At 35.1% G+C, this 27,834-nt stretch overlaps 1 protein-coding gene across 1 annotated transcript; it reads left to right on the forward strand.

Annotated features, from left to right (window-relative positions):
* On the forward strand, positions 1-25,607 carry dnajb14 (DnaJ heat shock protein family (Hsp40) member B14). The gene is given in 8 exon segments (NM_001077787.1): positions 1-159; positions 8,323-8,503; positions 9,172-9,317; positions 9,423-9,611; positions 16,404-16,489; positions 19,007-19,116; positions 24,398-24,570; positions 24,675-25,607. Coding segments are annotated over 8 exon segments (1,143 nt in total). The 5' UTR covers positions 1-26; the 3' UTR covers positions 24,800-25,607.
* The last annotated feature ends 2,227 nt before the right edge of the window (positions 25,608-27,834 follow it).

A 27,834-nucleotide genomic window follows, 5' to 3' on the forward strand; every position in this document is an offset into this window, starting at 1 on the left:
AGTGCTGCTTGCCAGCTGATACAATAATGGAAGGGAATCGCGATGAAGCTAAAAAATGTTTAAATATTGCAGTTAAAGCCATCGAAGACGGTAATAAAAACAAGGCTTTGAAATTTCTATACAAAGCAGAAAAACTGTATCCAACAGAGAAAGCAAAAGGTAAGGTATTTTCAATCGTCACACAAGCTAAGTTAGCTGATGATCTGACATAAACAGCATAGAACATAAATGTATACATTATCAACAGACTGTCTTTATCGATTAAGTTGTGTCAAATTTCATCAACTCGCCGGTAATTCATATGTTAGCAGAGGGTCAGGACAACACACACGCATTTCGTTGTGTTGTATATATATTATTTTTTTCGATGTTTGACCATGGTAGAATGGTATGGCATGGTAATCTACGCTTAAAATTTGTAAGGCAATGACAGCATGAAAGTAATAAAGGCTTCAGTAACTGACATGAAATACAATTAAAAATGAAAACACAATTTGTGTATTAATAATTATAAATTAAAATAAAGCATATAAATTATTATTTATTAAAATAGAGCAAACCAATTCAGTGCATTGATCATTTTGTTTTGGTGTGTATGGTGCAAACGTTTGATGCTAGTTTTGGTTGACCTCTGAGTATATAGTGTACTTTTGGTTGTTAGTGTTAATTTGATTAAAGAATGAATAATTCAATGCTGAATGATATTGGATAAAAATTTCCAATAAGACATTGCTCTAATTTATTTATCTGCTGTACAAATTATATTAAGTATATTTCCTCCAAATGAAATGACTAGCTCTATTCAGAAAGAATGTAGAATTTTAGATAGTTTGGGATGATTGTTTTTGTAGAGGAGTGCATCTGCATAATTTGATTAAAGAATGAATAATTCAATGCTGAATGAGATTGGATAAAAAATTTCCAATAAGACATTGCTCTAATTTATTTATCTGCTGTACAAATTATATTAAGTATATTTCCTCCAAATGAAATGACTAGCTCTATTCAGAAAGAATGTAGAATTTTAGATAGTTTGGGATGATTGTTTTTGTAGAGGAGTGCATCTGCATAAAATATTATATATTTCACATCCTCTAAATGATTTAATTCACAATCTTTATATAAATTATTGTTCTTTTGGAATCTTTTTTTTTCTTTTCATTTTTAAATCTATTTTGAGGTTCTGTTTCCTAATACTCTAGCACTCAATTTATTTGTGAATGTTATGGTAAGAGACTGGCTTGGTTTCAGTTTCTTTTATTATTTGAAGCATGAGAGTGTTTAGAGGTCAAGGTGATGTCAGTACTGAACATCTCGAACAGCCTTTGCAATTCAAGGCCAAGGTGCTTGGTAGTCAGCTTTGCATTTAATTAAAGAATTACTAAAGTATTATGCCCCAGAGCAATTTTTGTGTCTAATTTATATGTTTTGTGGCAAGTAGCTCATGGTTCAGTCCTAAAGATTTTTTCTTCCTCCGTGGGGTTTAATGGCAACACCCCCCAGGTTACTACTCAAATTCCATGACTTTTCCAAGATTTTCAGGCAAATATTCATGACCTAATGTTTCATGTAATGTCTGTTTATACATAGTAAATAATAGGATAAATGAATGTTTAAATGTATCACAGCAGTGTATATAATATGGGACAATCTATATAGTTTATATTTATTTGTATCTCTAAAATAAATTTAGATAATGCTTATACACTGTTAGATACAATAATGTGAATGTATTTGATTGGCCAAGGACATTTGTACACAAACTATTAGAATAATGATTGAAAATTACATAAAATAAATGACAGAACTAAATGACAGGTATAACTACAATACTTTTATTTGACAAAACGGCAAATAAAACATGACTGATAAAACATTATGACATTAAAATTTAAAACTTAATCTAATGATAAATATAAGCAACTTATTTCTGAATAAATAAGCATTTTACATGTGACAAAACAGAAAGTATTATGAATACTCAATTTTAAGCTATTTTAGTTTTCTAAAAGGATTTAACAATTTAATAATGGCGAATCAATATGTTCACTGCCGTTTCCTGATATTATTATGACTAACAAATTTCACTTTACATCAATAATTTTTTTTTGAGCAAAGGTAAAAACCTGTCTTTTGTAAAAACTAGACTACTGAGTATTCAAGAGCTCCGCTAGATGGCGCCACTCACTCGTGAAAAGCTGTCTGCATTAACACGCATGGTAAGCATATTTGAAAACTGGTGCTTTTACATTACTTTGTTAAGCAGTAAAACAGAATCTGCATTGTGTCCTCTTTACCAGCTGTTTAAAGCGAGATTGGTTTCACTTTCTCTAGATTTATTTATTCTCTCAGATTTATGTATTTTACTTGCTCTATTTGCGAGTGTCTATAGTCTACTTAAACTTAATTATAATGTGTGCGTAATTATTGAAATAATTCTGACATCCTTTCAGAAATGGACAAACATAGGGCTGGACGATATGGCAAAATAAATTAGCCTGATATTTTTCATATCAGTCGATATCAATAGTTATTACGATAAATGTCAATATTTATATCTATCAATTTTAAAGGCTTTTCAGCATGCCAACTTCTTTTTGCAGCTGATTTAACACATTTTGTAAAAGGTTTTAGCTGTCTGACAATATATATATAAAAAAAAGACATTAGCCTACAAGTTAATGTAGAACAAAGTTAAACAGGTTTGGAATAAGTAAAAGGTGAGTTAATGGTGACAGAATTTTCAGTTTTGGAGGATCCTTTTAATGGTGAGTATGGTAACTTTAGAGTGTAGTGATAATTGGATTTATTAAATATTAAAATCAATATTTAGGTATTGATATTAAAATTAATATTTTATCCTCACTCGGGGCACCAAATAATGTAGAAATAACAGATAAATAACTGCTTTTAAATGGGGCACCAGACAGCTTTCCTATGTCAAAATAACAATAAAATATTATTAATTAAATTATACAAATGAGGAGTGTAATATCTGGCCAAATCTGAAGGATAATGAGATCGTTTGACTTGTAGAACCTTTTTCTGTATTATCAACCCAAGGAAAACACAATTGTAATAAATGTGTATTTATTAACAAAATAGTAATCAAGGGTAACTACAACTACTAAATGTACAATGAGTGAAGTGCATAGGTAAGTGATGAGGGTGATTAAGTTAGGGTAAGGTAAACCTTATTCTACAATAACAAAGAATTGAGGAAGGCTTTTTTTTAATAATGAATTTCAGTTATAAACATCTAATTAATTAGAATATTTTATACTGAAACACACTATGCCAAGGTCTAATTTAGAGGGTTGGAAAGTGGAGTATTTACATTTCTGCCTTTGATGGCTGTGGCTCGAAAAAGCTGGATCTTCTTGCAAACCTTGAAGCATGAAACTAACAGACTTGGCTCTCTTGAGCTTTGAGAAGAAGAAATCTGTAGTTTCTGGAACACGCAGACTGGAGATTTCTGTAGTTGGTGGTTCGATGTCGGGGACATGCCGACGTCTTTATCCTTGAGCATAGAAATCTGTATATTCTGGAACAAGCAGAAATTGGAGATCTCTGGAGGTGGTGGTTCGATGTCGGGGACACGCCGACGTCTTTTTCTTGTAGGTAGAGTTCTTGAAAACCTGGGACATGCAGATTTCTGGAGGTGGTGGTCTTGAAGCTATGGTTTCAGATGGCTTGGAAAAAGTACTGTGAATCCAATTACTAAATCCTTGCTGGAACACGCAGCAAAAGTTCTGATACCACTCTTTGTTACTACCACTCTTGCTCTGAACTGAACCACACTTCTGAACAGAACCCCTCTTCTAAACAGAACCACCCGAACTTAACCTCTCTTTAGGACAGAAGCCCCTCTACCACCATGAACCACCTTTTGGCCACTCTTTGACCACTATTTGACCACACTTTCTCTTTCTTTAAAAGAATGTCCGTTAATACTTTCTCTGGAATGCGGGATTAAACGGATATCACCTTTCAAATCCAACATTGTGATTGGATGATCCTGTGAGTTAGTCACTGGGAGGTGTCATCCCTAATGTGACCTGCATTTGGATAGTCATAGTCCACCTAGTTAACTATTATAATATTTAAGGGTCTTAAATATTTTCCTATGCATATTTCACTTTCCAAACCACATCTAATTTACCCAAGGCATTATTTACATTATATAGAGTCTAAACATCACTATGTAATGTTGGTCTTTACCCAAGCATTCATATATAAACCTTAATAAGCAAAGTTTCATACAGAGTAGTATTTAAAGCAGTGCATATTAAATATATACATGATCATTTGAATATACAGGTATATGAAGTGAAATATTTCATTTGTGAAATGTTAGTTTTCTGATCCATGTGTCTCCCTGTGTCTTGAGACGATGTCAAAAGTTGATTGGATTAAGAAGCAAGTTCTGGGCTCTTAACACCTTTGTCTTTTAGATAAACAAAAGACAGATGGTCAGTGTCTCAATTTCCACTTTCAGATGAGCTTAAGAAAAGGGTCGGAGTTTAGTGTTAACTCTGCAGCATTTGATTATATTGGAAATGAATTTCCACAAGTTAATTCCTTAAGTTCCTGGCTTTACCACTGATCATTACAAGAGTGAAATATTCCTTGGAAATATTTTATTTAGGGATGCTAACGATTTTTTGATGATTGATTGATTGTCAATAACACTTTAATTGATAGACATTATCGATGACTGAAGGATGGACATTTAAAGGTTAAGTTATGCTTTTTGCTGTGAGATGCGTCCACGACTTTATGCATTACATAATCAATAATTACAATATACATTTAAAATACATGAACATATAGAATATTGACATATATAAGGGCTGATTATTTTACCGTTGATGAGGGACAATTACAGATTTCAAAGAAAATATCTTAATATTAAAAAAGAAACATAAGCTTGACAAAAAAATTCTATCAATGTCATAACAAATGTCCAATAAATAAAGCAGCCTGCAGTTTAGTGCAAGCATCAAGTGTTCATCGAGATTGTGTGGTCTGTTAGCCTATAGTGTCTAATTATCGTTATCGAAATATTATTAATTATTATCATTGCCTTTTGGACTTATATGTGCTCTGAATGACGGAATTACTTTTTAACAAGATGTTAACCTTACATGTGCTGATAAAGAATAAAGATGAGAGGTTTGTACTGACTGTATATGTTTTGTATTGTTTATGAACCCCAAAAAAAAGGACTAAATGTATGTTTTGGGTATATTATGGAAATTTCAAATAAATTGTCTATTGATTAGTAAAAGTCTAAGTCCTGTAAGGTTTACTTCGAAAAAGATTTCATTCTTTGCAAAGAATAGATCCGACAGTCATACAGGAACACAGATTGCTACAGAGTGCGACAAACAGGCTAACTAGACACTAGAGCTGCACAATTAATCGAAAAAAGATCGCAATCTCGATTCGACCCCCTAGACGATCTTAACCCAGCATTTCTGAGATTCTGTCAATCATATTTTCAAGATCAGGAGAGAAGAAAAGGCGGCAGCATGAGTCTTTTCATTGCTTTACACACGTTGCTCAGTGACATGCACACCTCCAAATTATGTTAATAGAGTCACATGCTCAATTTATAAGGTATAATTCACCCAAAAATGTCATTTTTGTCTATACATAATGATGTATTCGCAGCCGGGAAATCACACGTGACGTGAGCTGCTGACTGTGCGGGTGATAGACACGCGCGTGTCTACTAGTGAACAGAACTCGCAAATGCTGAACTCACGTGAGTAACGGGTAATAAAGTTGTAAATAATATTCAGTTTGTGGCACAGAGTGGTCGTTTAAGAGCAGCGCGCAAAGTATGAACAGCACTTAGCCGTGAAAATAAAACCGAAAGCCTGCACATATTTTAAATAATCATATCGCATTTTAGAGCTATGACTGTGACAAGCATTTGAAATGTTTTTTCTTTCATGGCGAACAAACACAGAGTTGTGCATGAAAATAAATGTTTACAGTGTCAGTATAACTACTCGAGTTTGTTGTTATCTTAGAAACAAGATATATTACTTACACATTGTATATATATTATTTACATAATGCTTACAGCATATTATAACAGCTCGTCACCCAGTGACAAGCACAGTGATTCAGCAAAATTAACGTTAAAGTGAGCGGCGTTCATCTGACAGCTCCATTTGCGATAGCACCCTCCCAATAAATATTGGATAAGAAGAAGTGACCAAGCATCCAGCCCGAAATATACAATCTCAATGAAGCTCCTAGTGATTTTAGTAGAGAGAAGTTAAAGGTCTACAAGTCTTTGGATGCCAACAATGTTGTTCTTTGAGGTCATGTGCAATAAATATTGCTCCATGATGACCAGATTCAAGAGCTAAACTCTGAGATTCCGCCTAGCCAAAGACAAGGAAACAAGACGATGCTAACGTTATACAAGGCCTGGGTAATTAATCACCAACACGCAAAACGACTGCATTCTGACAGTGAACTTCACCTGTACGGCAGGGTATGTGAACCTACACATAAAGGTAAAGTTGGCACATTCAGACTTTCTCCTTAATAATATAATTTCATAAAAATATTATTTTGCAAACTCTAAACAGCGAAATCATATTAGCAACAGCCAATGACTATCAAAGTACAACATTGTTCACAGTCAAAACAGTGTTAATGTTGTTTTCAAGTCACACTTGCAGGTTTTTTCAGACCGAATATTCAAAGTGCCGTGGTAAACAATATAGGAAGTTTGTCACAAGTTGTCACTGAATGAATGTGTAAATATGAAAGTAAGTTTACCTTAATGAACGTACCTTTTACGTTTCATTCTTAGCATTCAGTGTCAGCAGTTTAACCACATGTAACTGTTTTTGCTGAAATCATTTCTGCAATCAAAAACGAGTGATGTATATGATTCAGCATAGCGTGAACTTACCTGATATGACATGAGAACTGCAGAGTCCAGCATTTCTATTTAGCTCCTTACTGCATTCAGCTCCCATTTAGCCAAAGACGTCTGCAGTCGGTATTAAAGCAGTGTGTGGTGTATGGTAAAAGTTAAGTTTTCCATTTTTGGACTCGAATTCTGCATCCTACCGCCAAACACGACATCTTTCCCATTGCAGCCTGTCTGTTTTTTGCAACCGGGGACCCATGTGACGTCATGTGTGACGTAGGTTGGTAATTGGTCTATATAATGTTGACTTTACCAGTGAATCAAATGGTCTAATAATGTTCTCAATGACAGATTGCAAGTATAGGCCTATATCTCAAACATAATTCAACATCAGAATTATTATTAGTAGAATAGAACTATTTATAGATACCACTAGACTTACACATAATATTAATGTTGTTTTACCATATGTTTGAGAAAAAACAATAATCTCATATTAAGCTTTATTTTTATTTTTTTTAAATTGCTATTCTAATTTTAGCCAGAATCATGCAGCTCTACTAGACACTAGGTTTTATCTTCTTTCCTCTGCTTCAAGGCCCCCTTCGTCACAGATAACACCCAGCTCTCTATAGCATTCCTCCTCTGAGGATCAAGATATGGCTCCCAGGATTTACACTTATTGAATGCATGTTTTAAAGTGGATGACCACCTTCAGAATGACCTTTTCTTGTAATATGTTTTTGTACCATATTTTCTTAGAAAGCCATATGTTTCTTAATCTGTGGTGTTTCTAGTAAGAAAGAGAAGTTTTTGTATAACTCAATATTTTAGTAATCATAAAAATGATTTTTTTTTTTTTTTTTTTACCACAGGTATTTATTTTTTGTAACTGGTAACATTTGAAAGGTTTTAAGGATCTGTACTTGTTCATAATTGTTTTAAATAAGCTATTATTTTATTAGTAAGCCATTTTACATTATCATTGATCTGTAGCTATAATAAAATATTTTTAAATTGAATAATTAAGATTTATGCATAAGTATTTATGTATATAAACTAAAGCATTTGTTTAGTAAGAAGTGCTTCTCATATGATATGTGAACTCCAAGCAAGAATGACGTCAACTGCAACTTTTCCAACTTTTCACCAAAAGGGTACCACTGGTACCATATTGCAGTAGAGACACAACTCTGATAAAGGTGACCCGTATCATACAGTTCCACTCAGTGGAAACGAGGCATATGAGAGTATCTCAGATCATACAATGGGAAGACGACCTGCATTTTTTTTTTTTTTTTTTTTTTTTTTTTTTTTTTGTTAAACCCCTAGTGTTTTTCTAAATTAGATAATAGGATCATTTAATTTGCCAGATAATTTTACTTTTTTTTTACATTTTGCTTGTTTGGCTTTATTGGCAGTATTGTTGGAAGCTTTGCTGAACAATGGAAATTCGACAGGAAACAGTACTGCATACTGTGGGAAGTCATCAAATGGATCAAAGCCTGGATCACAAACCCAACATGAGGCACCAAAGCAAGACTCAGCAGCTGCAGATTTAACAAAAGGATTTACCAAAGAGCAAGCTGAAGGGGTACAAAGGCAAGTATTCTTGTGTATTCATTAATAGGTCCATAACCCAGAAAGTGTCGTAGTCCCTATTGCATTCCTTTAGTCAGCGCTTCTCAGCCAGGATTCAAGAGCCCAAAAGATTGATTGATTAATTGACTCGTTGTCAGATTTATTCAAGAATTGAATAATTTTCGGAACTTAAGCACACCTAAAATAGAACATTCCAAATTTGCTTGCAAGATATAGCATCTCTATACATTAAAATCGTATGTGTGGGTGTGTGTTGGTGTGTGCGTGCGTGCGTGCGTGCGTGTGTGTGGGTGTGTGTTTTTTTTTTTAATATGCAGTTTATTTTTCAAAAATGCTAGGGCCCCATACCTCTATGTTTTCCAGCAAAATAGTGTGATTATCGCCAGCTGTTAGTTCACCATGTCCTGCATCCCAGTGCATGTTTGCATTTTTTATGTGGATTTAGATTTCTTTAAAAACTAACATTTAATAACTATTCCCATGGACTTGGCCTAAATGCATCAGCTATCTGTGTTGTGATTGGCTGATTAGATATTTGCTTGAGTGGATTATATAAAAAGCTTCAAAACTGTCAAGGTCACTGTTGTAATAAAAGGATGTTTTAGATAAATGATATTAGCTCTGTAAAAATTTAATTTTGCTTTTGTTGTCATTGTTGTTGACTGTAGGATAAAGAAATGTAAGAACTACTATGAGGTACTGGGCATCAGAAAAGATGCCAGTGATGATGAACTAAAAAAAGCCTACAGACAGCTGGCTTTGAAATTCCACCCTGACAAAAACCACGCACCAGGAGCAACAGATGCCTTTAAAAGTAATGCCATCTCTAAAGCACTTATTTTATTCCAGGACTATTTTAAATCGTTGATTAAAATAAAATATAAAACAACAATTGCTATTTGTTTTTGTCTTTCTCCAGAAATTGGAAATGCTTATTCAGTGCTCAGTAACCCAGAAAAGAAGAGGCAGTATGACTTAAGTGGAGGAGAGGAGCCCAGCACCCCAAATTACAGCTCTCATGAAGGATTCGATTTTCACAGAGGCTTTGAATCCGATATTACACCTGAAGATCTCTTTAACATGTTCTTTGGAGGCAGCTTTCCATCATGTAAGCCAATTTGCAACTCATTTATTATTGCTAGACACTTATATTTACCCCAAAGTAGTTGAATAATCTAAACAACATTCACTTTATGCATTTCAATATGAGGGGCTTTATAAGGGATTAAAGGTGCAATATACAGCATTGATTCAACAAGTTAAACTGTTCTCTGATATCAACACTGTAGATATGTGGATTAAGTAAATTCAAAATATCTCCAGAAATGGCCCAGAACCAGAAGGTCCTTATAGACTATATTTGGAATGATAGTGAATATTATTTAAATTTCTGCTTTGATGCAGCTCAAAGTGCCTGCTCTCTCTCTCTCTTTCTCTCTCTCTCAAATTTATATCGAAATACCAGAAAAGGGTTTAAAACTCATATCACCGTTGTTGATTTTTTTTTACGACGATATATATTGATATCAAATTATTGTCCAGCCCTAGTTGTGGATAAAATCTATGCTACAATTTATTATTATTTATGATTAAACTCTGCAAGCAGACTAACAGAGATGTTGTTTATATAAGCTATAATATCAATGAAAGCACAGTCAGGAATTAATGTCAACCACTGCATAAAGAAAGTGTATTTAAAAGTTAGAGTGTATTAACTGTACTTTCACTTCACTTTCACAAAAATGACAGTAAAATTTATTGCACACTGAATCTGAGGTTTTCACATTAAAAAAATAATTTTACCTCACATTGTGTCAATCATATTGGCAAAGGCAAAATACAAAAAGCCATAATTTGAGCCACAGATAACTTTGACAAACACTGTGCACAAAATAAAGACAGAACGTGGCAGATATGTATACTATTTATTGACTGGCGCAGATCTCAACTCTAGCTTTTTAAGGTGCATGTGATTGTGAGTGTGTGTGTGTGAGTGTGAGTGTATGTGTCCATACATTTTACATAAGCCTACTGCTCATGATCTGCTTTAGTCTGGTATGTCAACATGGCTGCCATCTGTTATAATGTCAATAGGTGCTGCCAGTCTCTGTTCAGGGTTTGTAAATGTGTGAAGCATCACATACAATGTATGAAAATTCCACTGATTTCATGAAATAAACCTTGCATTTGGGGATAATCCTTAATAATTTCTACAATGGAGAAGATAGGAGAAGAAAGAATCAGAGTACATACTGCTTGAACTGACTCTGAAATGTTTTGCGTTTTTTCAGAATGGATTAATTAATGTGCATTGGACTCAGTGTGCAAGGTTTGTGTACCTGACAATTTTTTCAGATATGAATATGAAAAAAACATACAAAAATCAGACTTCAGTGTGCAAAAAATTCAGACTTTATTGTGCAAAGACCTTAAAAGCTGAATGTGTTTGTTGAAACATATACAGCAAATTTCACAATAAACACAATAAATTAACAACAGAATAAAAAAAAAAACCTTACGCCTCTGTTGGAGCTGAATATATTTATAATCCGCATATCCTACATTTTGTGACTTGACGTGCATGTGAACAGGTGGCTTCTGCTGCGGCTGTTTGTTTTAGAAAATATGGGAGGAAATGATCTTTGTTATAATCTCACTAGGAAATGTTGCCAATCAAACACTGCCTTTTCACATCACTGTGAGAACTGATTTGAGTGTTTTTTCCACAGCTTTGAGCACTAAAATAGTCAAAAAATGTTTAAACTATTTAAGTGCAGAGGGACATTCGCAAAGTCAGCCCCTGTTGGTTGTCTTGGATGTGAGTCCCAATGGGTGGTTGCATTAACTCCATTCTATCTTGTCTAAAAGTTATAGGCATTGCATTTTTTTTTTTTTTTGTTAAGTAATATGTAATTAAGTGATCAATGATTTCATCTGTCTCTTCAAAATATTGTCTCTGTTAAAATAAAATTTCAGCGAATCGACTTAAGAAGATCATTTCACCAACAGAGATCAGTGTGCCAAAATGTTCTGAAGAGTGATTTTCTGCCTCTCTGTGATCGTACTAGGGTGCACTTTTCTTATTGACCTCAGACTTTTGGAGGCCAAACGTTTAATTGCACATGTAGACACCTAGACAAAGGTCTGGATAAGAAGTTTAGAAGCAGCATTTAGGAAGGACTCTAGTCAGAGTTAAGTTAGGACTTGTTTGACAAATATTTATGACTTGACTTTGACTTGAGTTAAATGGCTTAAAATTTGTTTTATTGGTGTTTATATGTTCAGAATAATTGTTCACTTTTGTAGATTGTTTTATTTAGTTAGGTTTCTAGTTCAGACAAGCTAAGTGGCAAACTTAAGTTTCTCTTTGATCCTGGTATGCACAGGTGCCCTTACACAGAGTTACAGCTTCAGAAGATACAACTGCCAAAATGATTTGTTTGGTATATGAAGGGAATATCCAGGTAAACATTTGCTTGTGTGTGTAAAACATTTTTGCCAGACTAATTTTTTACGATTGGGCAATATGAAGCAAAATTGTATTTAAAGTAGTGCTGTCAAAATGTGCGTTAACGCATGCAATTAATTTGAAATAATTAACACGTTAGTAAAATTAACGAAGTTATTATTTTTTTTTTTCCTGTTGTGGCCGTGGTGTGTTTAACATGCAAAGAAATATGGATAAGACCAAGAAAGCACTTTTTTAGGGCAAGTTTTAGTATAAAATAATTAATGTCGCATTACCAGGCATTCCAGCGTTTCCTCCAGAGTTTCATGTAATTTCAGGTGTTTCATTTTAAACATTCGACTTCTGTTTTAATGGAATTTGATACCGCATGACGAACAGAAAGAAAAACCTCCGCACAGTGGTCCTTTAAGGTAATCAAAAATCCCTGTTTTTACATGGTAGACTCTTAATAAGAGTATTATCTTAATCATATTAAAAGCGGAGTATTGGTGTCAAGTAAATGAAGTGCCAGATAAAGTCGCAAGCTGTCAAAGTCAGCGCATTCCTCAGCCCTTCAGTATGTGCCCTCCAATGTTTCATTAAGTTTGACGTGTTTCCCGCTTTAACGCAACTTTTGTAAAGTGTCTGCTTCACGTTGTTTTGTCAGAATCCTTGTGAAATACAGTCATACTTTAGCACGCTTCATTCATTCATTTTCTTGGCGGCTTAGTCCCTTTATTAATCCGGGGTCGCCACAGCAGAATGAACCGCCAACTCATCCAGCACGTTTTTACGCAGCGGATGCCCTTCCAGCTGCAACCCAACTGTGGGACACATCCACACGCACACTCATACACTACGGACAATTTAGCGATGAGTTATGAGTAATCCACCTGACAGATTTTTTCTGTCCCGCTCCCACAAAAATATATATTTTCTCCTGCTTCTGCCCGCAAAACATACAAATAGTTTTATTTTCAATGTTTCTTCCAGCTACTGTTATTCGCTTCACTTGCACAAATGGAACATGGAAATACAGTCACAGAATCATTAGAAATAGAAAGGCTAATAATTCAGGCTAATTGCACTAGTGTAAATAGCTGCTAGCCTGCTACCATATTTTCTTACCCTGTTGGCTGAGCATTTGAAAATAAATAAACTTAAAATATTATAATTATTATCATTTAGTTTTTTTTTTCCTGTTGTATACCATTAAAATAAATGTCTCATTAGTTCAAATAATAAATAACATTGACCTTAAAATGGTTTTGAATTATTTTGACTTAAGCTGTGAGTATATAATAGCATATCTTCGCGAGATGGGCAGGGCTTCTGTCTGCCCGGTGACTCTAGCTTTGTTGCTAAATGGCTAACATGGATTTTATTGAGAAAATAACTGTTTATGTGCTTTGTAAAGGTTAAAAACAGCGTTGATTCATTTGGAATAGTGTCTGAGTCCACTAGACCCTTTCAGAGGTGCATCCAACTCTGGGAGCTCATAAACTCCTCCAGAAAGAGAGCTTGTAAACTCCTCCAGAGCCGAGCCCAGTTTGATGAACTTTTGTCGATTTAGGCAGGTTTTCCCCCAGAACACCTACAACAGGCGCTACGTCATAAGCATGCCCCATACAAGAGCAAGCTCCTTATTGGTTAACGTAGTGCGAACTGTGCGTTAAGCGCGTCAAATGCACAAAAGGATCAATTCGCGCCATGCCATAAATTTGATCAATATTTTTATTGTAATTGTTTTAGACAAATTAATTTCTCAAGACAAATAATTTTCCTCTTAGCACTCATTAGAAAATAATTGCTTATTATAAATTATAATCTATAGAAGCTGTTTCATTAGTTTAGGTTTATGCTAAGTGCTCATGCTTACTTCAAACCCACATGCTAAACTATGTTATGGCTGGTGCATTTTGGTACATTTCTCTGTTTTGTAGTGTGCCTAAGTTGTGAAAGCAAAAAAAAGACATTGGTTTCCCAGCAAAAATATGTCAGATGTTTTTGGTTCTAAATGCAAAGACTTTTTATCCTAAGGCAGCCATCTACCTTTGCCAGAAATTGGCAGAAATTTTAAACTGACTAAACACTTACATATATTTCTTGTACAAGTTTAAAGGGCACCTATTATGAAAATCAGCTTTTGTAAGCTGTATGGACAAAACTGTGTGTAGGTATAGTGTGTCCACTGGCATATTGAAGGGATAGAAAAACAATAGCTCTTTTTTTTTTTAATTTCTTGATGTTTAAATAGGATCTAAATCAAGACGTTGGAGTGCGATTTTGTTAATTATTATTATTTTTTCCTCGCCCACTGAATTGATCGACAGCCGAGTATGAACATGTCTCCATAGTAACACGTATAATCATATCTACAAGAAAGGAGGAGCGCAAAACAACCATGATTTCACACATGCATGTTTGTAATAAAGACAGTAAAATTGCTGTAATTTATTACCACAGCTGCATGTGAAATAACTGTTGGGAAAGTTCTTCCTGTAGTATGGGAGATTGGTTCATTCTTGTCTGTGACTGTGCTGCTAATGCCTGAGTCGCAGCAGAAGAAGGACACACACATGGGAATTGTGGGCGGGGAGAACCACCTCATTTGCATTAAAGGCAAAGGCAAAAAAACAGCCTCAGTGTCCTAACAGCTCAAATTTCTAATATACAAAAGGTAATACATAATCTGATGGTTATTTTGAGCTGAACCTTTAGATACACATTCTGTAGACACAAAAGACTTATCTTAAATTTTGAAAAAAAATAAAATGGGTGCCATTTAAAGTAAAATAAAATGCATATTTATTACTATACCACAAATGCACACACACACACTTGTATTCATGGTTTACAGGGACTCTTCTTAAGCGTAATATATTTTAAACAGTAAAAATTACTTCTAATATGGCCCTATCCTAGAAGCCGTGTGGCAGATTTTAAATTGTAGAATGGGGAGAAATCTTTCTTCTGTTGAAAATAAAATAAGATATTTTAATTAAAGCTGGCCACTTATATCTATTGACTTCCCTATTATTTATATTACTTGTTTTTCCCACATTCTAAATCAGTGGTTACAGGTTTTCAGCTTTATTCAAATTATCTTCTTTTGTGTTGAACTGAAGAAAGAAACTTGAGTAAATTGGAGCAGTTTTTCATTTTGGGTGAATTATCTCTTCATTAAAAAACATCAGTTTAAATAGTTTGCTTTATTCATAAATAAACTGGATAGTGTGGATATTAGTTCACCAAATCTCTGTATTCTGGCTTAATCTCTGACTGTGAAGAACAAGTTCAAGTGTTCAATCTTTTAACAAATATCATTTGTGGTAAATGTCATGCAAGATGCAGCTATTTAAAAAAGTGTTGTTGTTTTTTTGTTTTTTTTTACACTGGATTTGTGTTATAGCTGTATCAGATGTCAGGTCATGTTAACCAAAGTTTTTCAGTAAATGTTGTCATTTTGTCATCACTTTGACAAATTTGCGTTCACAATAGTTTTGTAAACGTCTTCTAGTGATAAAAAAGCATTGTAGATAAAAAAAATAATAAAACAGCACACAAGATCATTAATGTGCATGCTGCATTTAACTGCCAACATCTCTTTAGTGAGATTCTAACAATGTTTTTATCTTAAATATCGGAAGGCAGGGAGACAAAAGTATGTAATTACAACAGCGATGTAGTAAATGATACTTAAAGTTGAAATGAAAATGAACTTTTTTAGATGTATATTATTGTAATTACATCTGAGCTGTATGTGGCGACCTTTATATAGAAATCTTTATTTCTATTTCTTTATCTTTATTTCTATAGCACTTGTTACAGTGGAGATTGTGGTATTTAAAATCAGAATGTGTAATTCACATAGCTTCAGTGACATCTTTAAGGAATGTGGATGGTAGCAAATTTAATTCTTTTAAAGAGGTTGCCCTACTGACCTTAATAACATTGAAAAACCTAAAGATTAGAGCTGTTTCATAAGACTGGTGTTTGGCCACCCAAAGGAAATAGTTTTACCCTTGCATCTTTGCAAATTTCCCTAAAGTCATTGACCTTATCCAAAGTTTTAACAAATATGCATACCAACAGCTCTCTGTCTGGTACAGTCATAAAAATCTGTAGTAACTCACTCAAATCAGTGAAGGTGATAGTTGACTATTGCCAGGCCTCTTTGCAGTGCAGAAATAATTTTGCATTATTACTTGCATATGGAAAGTGTTTAAACAATGTAAAAAAATAAACAATTTGTTATTAATATGATATCAATTTTAATAAACATTAAAGAATGTTAAACAATACAAAACAAATATTAAATGTTGTTTGGCTGATTAAGGATAAAACTGATGAACATGGAAAACGTTTTTTCTTTCTCTTCTTTCACTTCTTCATTTTAATAGTCTGATTAAGTGTTTAGATAAGAAATATGTGAATTCTTTTTTTTTTCAGCTAATTCACATGAATTCACCAATGGCCGAACATACAGTCATCATACAGAAGAAACCAGAGGAGAAAGAGTGGAAGAGAGGGGAGATGTATGAACATTTTTTTCTGTCTTGTATATTTATACAACAGTTCCATTGCATAGATTATCTGAACAACATTTCCAAGAGTGTGGATATTAGTCTATATTAGTATGCTTGTCTGCATTCACTGTATCCAAGGCTGCTTGTTCAGATATGAATAGAGCCTGTTACAAAGAGTGGGCGTGACTCCATAAAGTCATTTATCATACTGTTGATGAAATGGAAAACCTGCTGGTTGCTGGAATGCTTTGAAGGTTGGTCGCTTGACATTGTGTAGCTGTCACTATGAAGTCCTTGAATTATCAAAACCATGCTACCAATAAATTAGCAGAGAATAATTAGATTCAAACTGCATCCTAAATGCATTATAAAAATAATAAAAAATGGAATAATGGTTAATCTGAGCCTTTAAACAAACTCTACATGCTACATGTTCAAAAGCTCCTTGATTTTGGTGTGTCCAGTTAAACAGGTCTTTCTTTCCTCCCTGATCATCTGCAGCTTCAGCAGTGATAACTTCACCAGAGAAAAGAAAAAATGCATTTCTGCTTGGTGGACCAGCATCTCCACTCAGGGGAACATTCAATGAAGAAAAGAGGGCAGTGGGCATACTCCTGTGTGGGACAAATTTCAAGACACTCCATCTTAGAGTATGAGACAACTCGTTAGGAACAACACTATTTCTGGACCTGTCCACCCAGCCTACCAGCAACTGCTGGTCTGTGCATGAAGGCCATAATTTTCTTTAAACAAAGTTCTGCTAGCTTTTTTAATGCGTGTGACCCATACCTCTCTGATGACTTATTAGGCCACTGCCTTTTTTTTGCCTTTTTTTTAAATGCTAGACAATCAAGCAGTGCCAGATTAACAGCCTGTTTCTGTAGGAAGTTTCATTTGCTTGTCTTTTGAATTGTACCTGAGAATACACCTGAGTTCCGAGGCAAGGATCTGTGGATTATTAGAGCTCTATCCAAAGCAGACCACTGTTCTGAGGGAGCTAAGATGATTGTGCTTTTGAATGGGCACCATTCAGATAGAAACACCACAGGCCTAAAGGCATTTCATTCATTTATTTTCCTTCGGCTTAGTCTATCATTTATCAAGGGTCGAAGCCACAGCGAAGTGAATCATAAACTACTCAGGCATATGTTTTACCCAGCAGATGCCCTTCTAGCCACGGCCCAGTACTGGGAAACACCCATACATTCTCACATTTAAACAAACACTTACTATGGCCAATTTATTTCATCCAATCCACCTATAAGGTGTGTCTCACTCAGAAAACCAACATGAAAATGCAAACTCCACACAGAAATCCCAACTGGCCCAGCCGGGACTCTTTTTGCTGTGAGCTGAAAGTGCTAACCCTAAAGGCATTTAAAAGGAAAATGTCGCACTCACCATAATACTGCAGGGCAGTGGCAGCCAATGACCTCAACTATATGCTGCAGATGGCTTGTAGATGGAAGAAATCATTCAAAACAGGCAAAAGGAAGTAAAGAAAGAAGATTTAAAAATAATAGCTTCAGGCTAATGAATTAGCCAGACCATCCTACACTTCATGCTTTTGGTCAATACTGTGATTTAATCAGGCTTCAGCATTTTAGAGATGAGTAGTTTCAAGATAACATAGTGTCTGCACAATGTTGAGAGACCAACTCCGAAAGAAAATTTACCATATAAAGCAAAAGCAAAGCAAAAGTAACAGTAACCAATTATTATAGTAATAAGAGTCAAACACTACTATCTACCTCTTTATAGAACTATTGAAGTTGTGAGATTCAGAAAAAATACTGCACAATAATGAATTGTGAAAGTACTGTTTTTATTGTATTTGATGTTGCCACTTGTCTGTTTTTGTTATGCTAGCCAAAATTGTTCCAAACAAAACACATCCAAATGAAAATAGTGGGGTGCTCAGTTCTGGAATGTTTATGTAACAGTAAAGTGATTAATTGGTAATGATCAATCGAGACCCATGTCTTTTGAACTAATTGTTTGAATTGGTGTTATTAGAATGACTCAATGAGAAACGTTAACCTACAGAAAACTCCTAAAATCCCATCTATCAATGCAATGTCTGTCTGAAAATCACAAACAAAGACAAAAAGACTGGCTCAGTTTTCAGCGCTGTTGGCCTATTGTAATTAATCTCTAAATACAGACCAGGGAACCTCAAGTCATTCTAATACCTGGATAAATAGAATCCTGGGTTGTCTTTTATACTGAATTTACTCTTTAAATGACAAAACTAAATGTAACATTGTCTTTTTTTACTTAAGTTAACATAATTTCTGTCACCATTTGACGTTCTTGTATATGTACTCACATGGTACTCAATAGCAAGTGGATTAGCTTAGCAGTACGGAAGACAAGTATAAACCTTGTGTTTCAAGATTTATAGATTAAACCTTGTGTTTTCAAGATTAACAATTCATCTAAAATGTCCATTTTGAATGTTTCTTTCTATTAGTTTTGCTTGGAAGTAACACACAGATCATTACTAATGCTGCTTCTGTTTTTTAGGGTGGGTTTTCCATGTTTATTCAGCTGATGCCAATCGTTGTGCTGGTCTTGGTCTCAATCCTCAGCCAGCTGCTGGTTTCCACACCACCTTACAGCTTATACTCCAGACCGTATGTCATTATGCCTTGTAATTCATCCCTTCCTTACAATACCATATAGAGTATTGTTTTTTTTTTTTTTGTCCTAGTTTTTTGTCGTGTAGCCAGGGATGAGAAGTAACATGCAACTGTGTTAATTATTGTGTGATAATTACATCAGAAAACAAAGTATTCATTTCAATTACATATTTACAAAAAAGGGGAATATTATCAGGATTATGTATTGTCGATGATGGCTGCTAAATTGTTGTTTATTATGTAGGTTTGTACCTAACTCAATACACAATATCCTGGTAAAACATGATATTTTATGTGCTAAACTGTTTGGCAGCATGGTGGGGGGGCTGGAACTGCTAAAAGTGGCAAGTTATCAGTGCAACAAATGCAAACACATTTACAGTGTAAGAGTCCCCTCATGGATTTTGTCCTTATAACAACCTAAAATACGGTTATTTTGGTTCATACAGATACAGTAAGAGTAAGAATCATTTAAAACCAAATAAAATGTGCCTTTGTACAGCAAAGAAAAACAAAATGCTTTTCAGCCACTTGCAGCTTGTTAAAAAATAATTATTGGTGAAACAAATCATATCAAGTGTTAAATGAATTAAGACATTGAAATATGAATGTGTTCAAATCAAATGTAGTCTGCTGCTTGGTCATCATGTAGATGAAAAAAAATCATCAATGCAATGTATGTCTGAAAATCACATTGCTATTTGATCATATGAGACATGATTTTGTACTGTGACTCTAAATACAGTCCAGGGGCCTCGTGTACGAAGACTTGCGTTGAAATCATACTAAAACATTGCGTACGCATAAAGCTGTAAATGTGCGTACGCAGAAAAAAATTCAGATGTATGAAACACTGCGTACGCCGAATCCCACGCATATCCTTTTGTACATCCGAATGAATGTGAAACTGAGCGCAACATGCACAAGCGCAAAAACCCTCCCTGCCTCCGCCCCTGTATGAATATGCTAATGACTCTACTTTGGCAAAACTAAACAAAAAAGCAATGGCAAAAGCAAGCAAAAAGAGAAACTTTGAACAGAATGTGAATTGAAGGTGCTGACCGGAGACAAACGGTGTTATTTGCACGTCTGTCCTTCGGAATTAACAACAAAAGAAAAAAATAGAGTGGCTGATGCGGTTAACACAGTTGGGTCTGAACATCGCACTGTGTGGATTTAAAAAAGAAATAGTGTGATTTATAGGTGTAAAAGGTTATTGGACCCTTAACAGTCTCAGTGGTGCAGCTCGTAAAACGCATGGCAACATGTTTTGACACGTTCGAGCATGAACTCGGTTCGAATCCAGCGGCTGATGAACTTACTCTTTATTTTCCCTGCTACATATCAGATTTTGCCTATATACTCTTTATCATGAGAAAGACAAGTAGGAATCATTAATAAGTCTGTGCATCAAATTTAATTTGCACATTTATTGAATGGAAATGTTTCTGATTCACGCATGCCAGTTCATCCTCAGATGGTGCCTTTATAGCAATGCGTGTGCAGTAGATTGCTCCGATTACATTGGGAAAACTGGCGATCGCTACAAATTGCGCTTTAATGTTTGGATGGTCAACTGTATGGTACGGAAAACTTTTATACTAGACATGCGGATGAACCCTTTTCATACAGCTGAGAAGACACTTTGTAGAGTGCAATTTAACACAACTGCCTCTAGGAGTTGCCAATGGAAATAAAACAGACACGCAAAAAAATGTGCGTACGCCAGCCATAAAGCTGGCGTGGAGCTGTGCACATTCCCACGTTCAGTTCATCGTTAGTAAACCCAAACGTGAGCGATTCCGAGCGTGAAACCTGGCGTACGCAAAGTTTTTGTGCGTACGCAGCGTTGATACATGAGGCCCCAGGTCTTTTCAGGGCAACTCAAGGAGCACATAAGCCTTAATGTTAATAAAAACACTTATTTGGTTTTGTGTTTTTGAATTCTGAATCATGGTAGATCCTTTACCTTGGAGAATGTTTTGCCATTTCTTCTCTCTGTACCTTGCTGTAAACTCAGAAGGTAAAACTGAGAGACTCTCTGCTATCTTCAAAAAGAATTGTTTATTAAGAACTTGCCTGTGCACTGCAGGCAGTGTTTCTTTCTATTTTATAACCATTCAGTAGGCAGTTCTTAAGGGTGTTGACATTACACAGCCTCAGCACTGAACCCTTAACAAATCTGTAAATTGCAATAAAGGAAACAACCCTTGTGATGAGCTTCTAGCAATGATAGTCCCTTCAGATAATAATACTAGATCATTCAAACAACAACTGGTTGTGAGAACTTGTGACAAGTGATATTCTAACACTCACTGGAAGCTGTATTGATTCTAATCAGTCCATTCATGTTTTTCTTAAATGCCCAATGCAGTATAGTTCATAGATGCATGTTATCAACAGATGTAGATCTTGACCAAATTCAAACATTTATAACAACCAAGCAGCAAAGATTAAATTGATATTTCTACAACCTCATGAATACACATCCTCTTTAAGGCTGATTAAGAACTGGCTCTATTTTGCATTCCAGACGCGAAGTCCAAAGTGCAGGGCGCAAAAGCATTAAGGGCGTGTCCGAATTCACTTTTTTTTTTTTTTTTAACGGCGGAAAAATCCGCTCTGCGCCGTGGCGCATGATCTAAGAGGATTAAGCTTATTCTCTAAATGAGTTATATGTGTGTTTTAAGAATAAACCAATCAGAGTCTTATTTTCAATTCCCTTTAAGAGTCAGTTGCGTTGCGCCATAGCGCATTTGCTATTTACATAACAGACTTTGTAAGAGAGGAAACTAAGCGCTTCACTTGCAAGAAAACTGTTAAACAGACCATCTGCAGTGCGAGAATGAGCCTCCTCATTCTTTACTTTCACTTCCACTCTCGTGGATAAGAAAACGTGTTGTACGCACAGACATCCATTAGCCTATACATAATTAATTTTGTTTGTTAAGTGCAAAGATTTTTTCAAAACTATTTCTAAATTCAGAGTTATTTGCAAATACACTTGCTATGTCTCATATGGTCTAAAACTTGACAGGTGGGTAAATCTAAAATTGTTTTTAATAAAATATAAATATGCATATAATAAATAATACTACTACTAATAATAACAACATTATACAAAAGCAAATTGTCATGAATAAACTGAAAAAGCCCCCCGAGATGAAGAAGGCATGAAAGTATGGTTTTTCATATTTATGTAGGCTAGAAAATAATAATTTTTGTAATATTTGAATCCTTTTATTCTTGTTTTATTTTTGTAAAATACTTGCGTGTTGCTGTACATCCTGTGTGTATTAAGCTATGTTTAAGCAAGACGCTCAACTAACGTGCTCTGCACTGGACTTCAGACCTGCTCTCAGCTGGTCTGTTGTGCATTCTATTTTAGTTCCTCAAAATAGCAACGCGCCAGCAATGCGCCAATAGTTAACGAAAACTAACGAAAAAATGAAAACTAAAAATGTAAAATAATTGTCGTTAACTGAAATAAAAATAAAAACTAACTGAAAACTGTATTGTGTACAAATAAAACTTACTGAAACTAACTAGAATTATAGCAAAAACGGTTCTCCTCGAGTCATCTTCTCTGTTGCTCCCGCGACAAAAACAAGTGGACATGACAGCAGCACGGTGACAGCATTAAATACAGAGACCTAAAACTATTACTTTAACACATTTGTGCCCAATAATGGGTTTTATTTCTGTAGCGCGATCGCGGTGAACCAATAATACTGCGCATGCGTGATTCTTTGAACCAAAGCCTGCTGTATGACTGAACTGAACTTAGAACAACTGCAGCGCAGGTAAACCGAGGGCTTAAATGAGAGGATCTGGTGAAAAACGTAAGTTTATTTCATAACAGACAATCGTAATGAAATTTAAATAAGTGAAGCATAATTCAGTTGGGTTTACAGTTTGTTAAACTTTACTCTAAAACATTTTTCAGATCATGATGATGTTTTAACTGACTGAAATTACTATTGCTGACTACATAATGTTGAGTCCTAACATCTGCGTTAGAAATCTGAATTGCCCATCACCAGGCCCGGATTAATAATTCAGAGGCCCCTGGGCACAATGTCTTGTAGGCCCTCTATAGCCGCACCCCATTGTTTAATTAAAAATAATATTGATATAATATTTGTTAAATAAAATTAATCTATAATGTATTGGCCACATTTTTTAAATAAATGATATACAGTACATATATTTCTAGTCTACAGAGATTTAACTTATTTTTAAAGCATTTAAAGCACACTTTGAAAAAAATACTAATACAACTAAGGGAAGTTAATGGATTTTAATATACTTGTTCAAGTTCACTGAAGCAGTACTAAAATTTATATTTAAGGGTATTTTTAATGTATAACTTCTACAAACGTATAATGCATATGATTTGGATAACACCTCTCCAATCCAGTTCTAGGATTCTGAGTCCCCCATAATACACACACTTATTAATTTTTCCTACTTGTCTTCCTCGTAATGGAGAATATGTGCATTATGTGTCCATAATGCCCATTGGTTAATCCGGCCCTGCCCATCACTACGTCTAAACTCACAAGCAGCCTTGCACACATATTGTATTTAGGGCTGCTTTCTTGTAAGCTGTTGTATTTGAATTTGAGGATGGGTAGATGATAGTGTTCATGTATCCTCTGAAAACATGTTTCAAAAAAATGTATGACTGCGTTTTTAACAATACAATATTTATCCTGTTGATGTTGAATCTTGTACCTTACAAATATCTTCATTTAGAAAAAAAAAACTGAAACTAATACTGAAACTAATAAACACTAAACTAAAGACATTTAAAATATAGAAACTAATAAAAACTAGGAAATCTGCCTCTAAAACTAATAAAAACTAACTGAATTTGAAAACAAAAAGTCAGAACAAAATAGATACTAAAACTAATGAAAAATCCAAAACTATTATAACCTTGCAATGCGCCTTAATGCATCTCCTTTTTTAGACAAGAACGCCTATGCATTGAGTGCAACATGAGCGGAAATGCATTTGCTATTTAAACAGCGTGGTGCAAAATGTCAAAATGACTCTTGTACTGGCCAAGTATATATTCTCTTAATCACAAGCATATTAATCTTGGTCATTAACAACCACTATTCTAGGTGGTAGAACTCTACTCTTCTCACTGTTGTGGGGTGTGGAGACTGTTGTCTATGTGCTTGTATTGTCCATATGTGAGAAAATCAAAGTATTTGAAGTTTCTCACAAAAAGTAATGGTTGTAATCTTTTCTCCTTTGCATCCAGCTCCACAGGACAAACCGTTAAGAGACAAACAGAGAATCTGCATGTGGACTATTTTGTCACCACAGATTTCAAATCCGAATATAAGGGCTCAGCTTTGCTAAAGATTGAGAAGAGCGTGGAGGAGGATTACGTTTCCAATGTGCGCAACAACTGCTGGAAGGAGAGGCAGACAAGTATGTGCAGTTATTCATAATTACCATTTTATTGCTCCATTAGGGGTTAGTTCATCTGTATTAATGCAAATGTAATATTTTGAACATCATGTCACCCCCTTCAGAAACAGACTTGCTGTATGCTGCAAAGGTCTACAGAGATGAAAGACTACAGCGAAAGGCTGAGCTCATGACCATGGAGAACTGCAAAGAGCTGGACCGATTAAATGACCTGTTCCGTGGAGGATAAACCACAAATTGAGACTAATGGACCCTTAAGACAATAGGACATCTTATGTATAAATGTATTATGTGTTGTTTATTTTTTGAACATCTTTATGTTAAAAGTCAATCATCTTTTGTTGCAATATGCATTGCTTCTTAGTAACAGTGAATCGTAAAAAGTTCCATCACTCCATTTCTATAATTTATATCTCTTTAATTGACTTAAACTGTGAAACTCTACATGTAGATGTTTTACACTTTCTTTAAACCAATTCTATTTTCTTCAGAGTTTAACTTAAGTAATTACTCCATGTCAGTGCTCTCTTGAAAGGTTTTTAGCAATTCTAATAATTTTTTTTTTTAATCTGAAACAGATCAGATCAAATATACATTTTTAAGTGGAGGACTACTCTGTTTTTTTCTAGAATATGATTAATAACTTCACCAATCATTTTTGTCCATCCATTGAAGTTTCACGAGTCAGAATATTTAATATGAATCAAGTGTATCAGGCCAAATAAGGCAATGAAACACTTGTTTAAAAATAGAGCTCTCCAAAATAGTGTAAATGGCAGCCCTATAGTGAATGCTTGATGTATGAGATCAAATCAGCTGTGGATAAATTTTATGGCTTTTTTTTTTTTTTTTTTTTGATGTTATAATTTTTGGTTTTGAAGGCTTTCTGTGGATGTACAGAAATAATGACAGAATATTAAGAAATAAGTCTATTAAGTTCTGCAGATGATATTACATGATGGGGAGTAAATGAATACATGCTTTAATTTCTGGCTAAAGAATGTTAAAAGAATAAACTGATATTTGATATTTCTGGACACAAGTACTTCTCAAATGTGTTCTAATATGTTATTTTAATTAAGTGGTACTTTAAAATTGTTCTTAACCATACAATGCATTTGGGTAAAAATAATTGTCTAATTTTTGCATTGTGTATGTATATACTGTATACTTTTAAAGTGAAAGGGGTCTGCCAGTACCCCTTTAACAGGTCGAATTTACTTACGAATTTAGCAGCACCTACTTGATCCACACAGTGTTAGACTCTGGGAAGTGGAAAAGCATCAGGTTAAGAGATCTTATTTATCTTTCGATAATTTGTACACAAAGTCGATATGTATTATCAGATTTTTTAAACCAATAAGCAGGGTGAATTCCAACTAGAATAAGATGGTTTTGCTAAATTATTATCAAGCAAATACTGAACCTCAGCCTCTAACGCCTGTTGCTTTACCAGTGGCCCTCAATAAAAACGCTGACGAACAGGTGTTGCGGCACCAACATCCACGTTATGTTCGATCAGATGGGTGCGAGATGGAACATCACCAAACAAATCTGGGAATTTGTGTACCAGCTTTATCAATTCTCCCTCTTGAGAAATAGTTAGATGGCTCATTAAATTCTCTAAATTAAAAAGAGTCTCTAAATTGGATAACATCTGTTACAGCACACAATCGGAGCACCAACTTTCTCCATCTTCGGCACAATTTCATCTGTCCGAGAAACAGTTAATATAGCAGATGTTTTACAATCAGTCTGATCACGGGAAAAATATGGTTTTAATAAATTTACATGGCACAGCTGCTCAGACTACTTTCGATCTGGAGTTGAAATAAAATTATTTAACTCAGACATGCGGCAAGTAACTATATAAGGCCCTGAAAATTTTGCTCGGAAAGGCGAAGCAGGCAAAGGCAACAGCGCCAGCACCTGATCCCCTGGAGAGAACTCACGCACATTAGAATTATGATCAAATAACTGCTTCACTTTTTCCTGTTTCTTCTCTGAATTCTCTCAAACCGTCTGACCCGCAAGAACCAATCTCCTCCTAAACCCATTAACGTAGTCCAAAAGACTTCTCGGCAGCTTCTCCCCCTTTAAACAATCTTTTAAAAGTGCTAACGGGCCCTGAATTTTATGTGCAAATACCAAATAATTTGGGCTGAAGCCCAAACTAGACTGGATTACCTCTCTAGCTGCCAAAAGGAGCCACGACAATCCCTCCTCTCAGTCGCGGTTCAATTCAGTGCAGTATGCGCGCAGAAAACTCTTTTATAACTGATGGAAACCCTCAAGCGCGCCCTGACTTTGGGGATGGTGCGCACTCGACTGCTGATGACGCACTCGCAGTTGCTTTAAGATCTCAACAAACATTTTAGAGAAAAAATTTGTTCCTTGATCACTTTAAATGAATCGCGGAATACCAAAGATGGCAATAAACTGGGAGAAAGCTTTAACTATTTTTTTACGCAACGGAAACGCAACAGAATAACAAGAATTTTGACACATAAAGGTCAATATAATTTTGCTTCCTGATCTTGAAGGATGCAAAGGTCCCACACAGTCAATCAATAAATGCTCAAAAGGCTGCCCCATCACTGGTATGGGACACAACGGAGCAGATTTAAGTGACTGGTTAAGTAAGGTTGGGCTTTCCTGTCATTTGGCATACATGGCACGTTTTAATGAATATAGAGACAACCTTCTTTAACAAAGGCCAATAAAAAAATGTCACAGTATTCGTTTATACGTTAACACCTAAATGTCCTGCAACAGTACTATGTGCTACTTCTAGAACAGCCGTGCGCATTTTAGCGGACACCACAATCTGACTAGCTCACCCCCACAAATATCACTTGGTGATAACTTGGTGCCTGTTAATTTATAATTATCAACAATGACCCACAGCTGTTGCTGCGAACCCAAATTTTAAGGTGCATTGGGTGATTGTCTTCAGAAACATTTTTTGTTGTGCTGGTTGAAAGTCTCTTCACAGTCCAATAGTAAATGATCTGAATGTGTTTATTTGTATTTTTATATTCTGGGTAAAGCATAAAACTAAAAAATGTTCATCCAATTAAATAGAGTCGGACCGTCATCTCCCATAATTCTGATAAGCAGGTCAGACTGTCTGTCAACAAATGTAGGTTCGGACTTCTGCGCATCTGTTCACACAGATCTGCCATTAGCGTGTGCCCATCTGCATCACAAACACATGTGCGCGAGCGAGCTGCAGGCCGCTTGCTGATGCCGAGTCGGAGCCGG

The sequence above is a fragment of the Danio rerio genome, chromosome 1 (assembly GCF_052040795.2).
Source record: "Danio rerio strain M-AB ecotype USA chromosome 1, GRCz13ab, whole genome shotgun sequence".
In the NCBI taxonomy this organism is placed as follows: domain Eukaryota; kingdom Metazoa; phylum Chordata; class Actinopteri; order Cypriniformes; family Danionidae; genus Danio; species Danio rerio.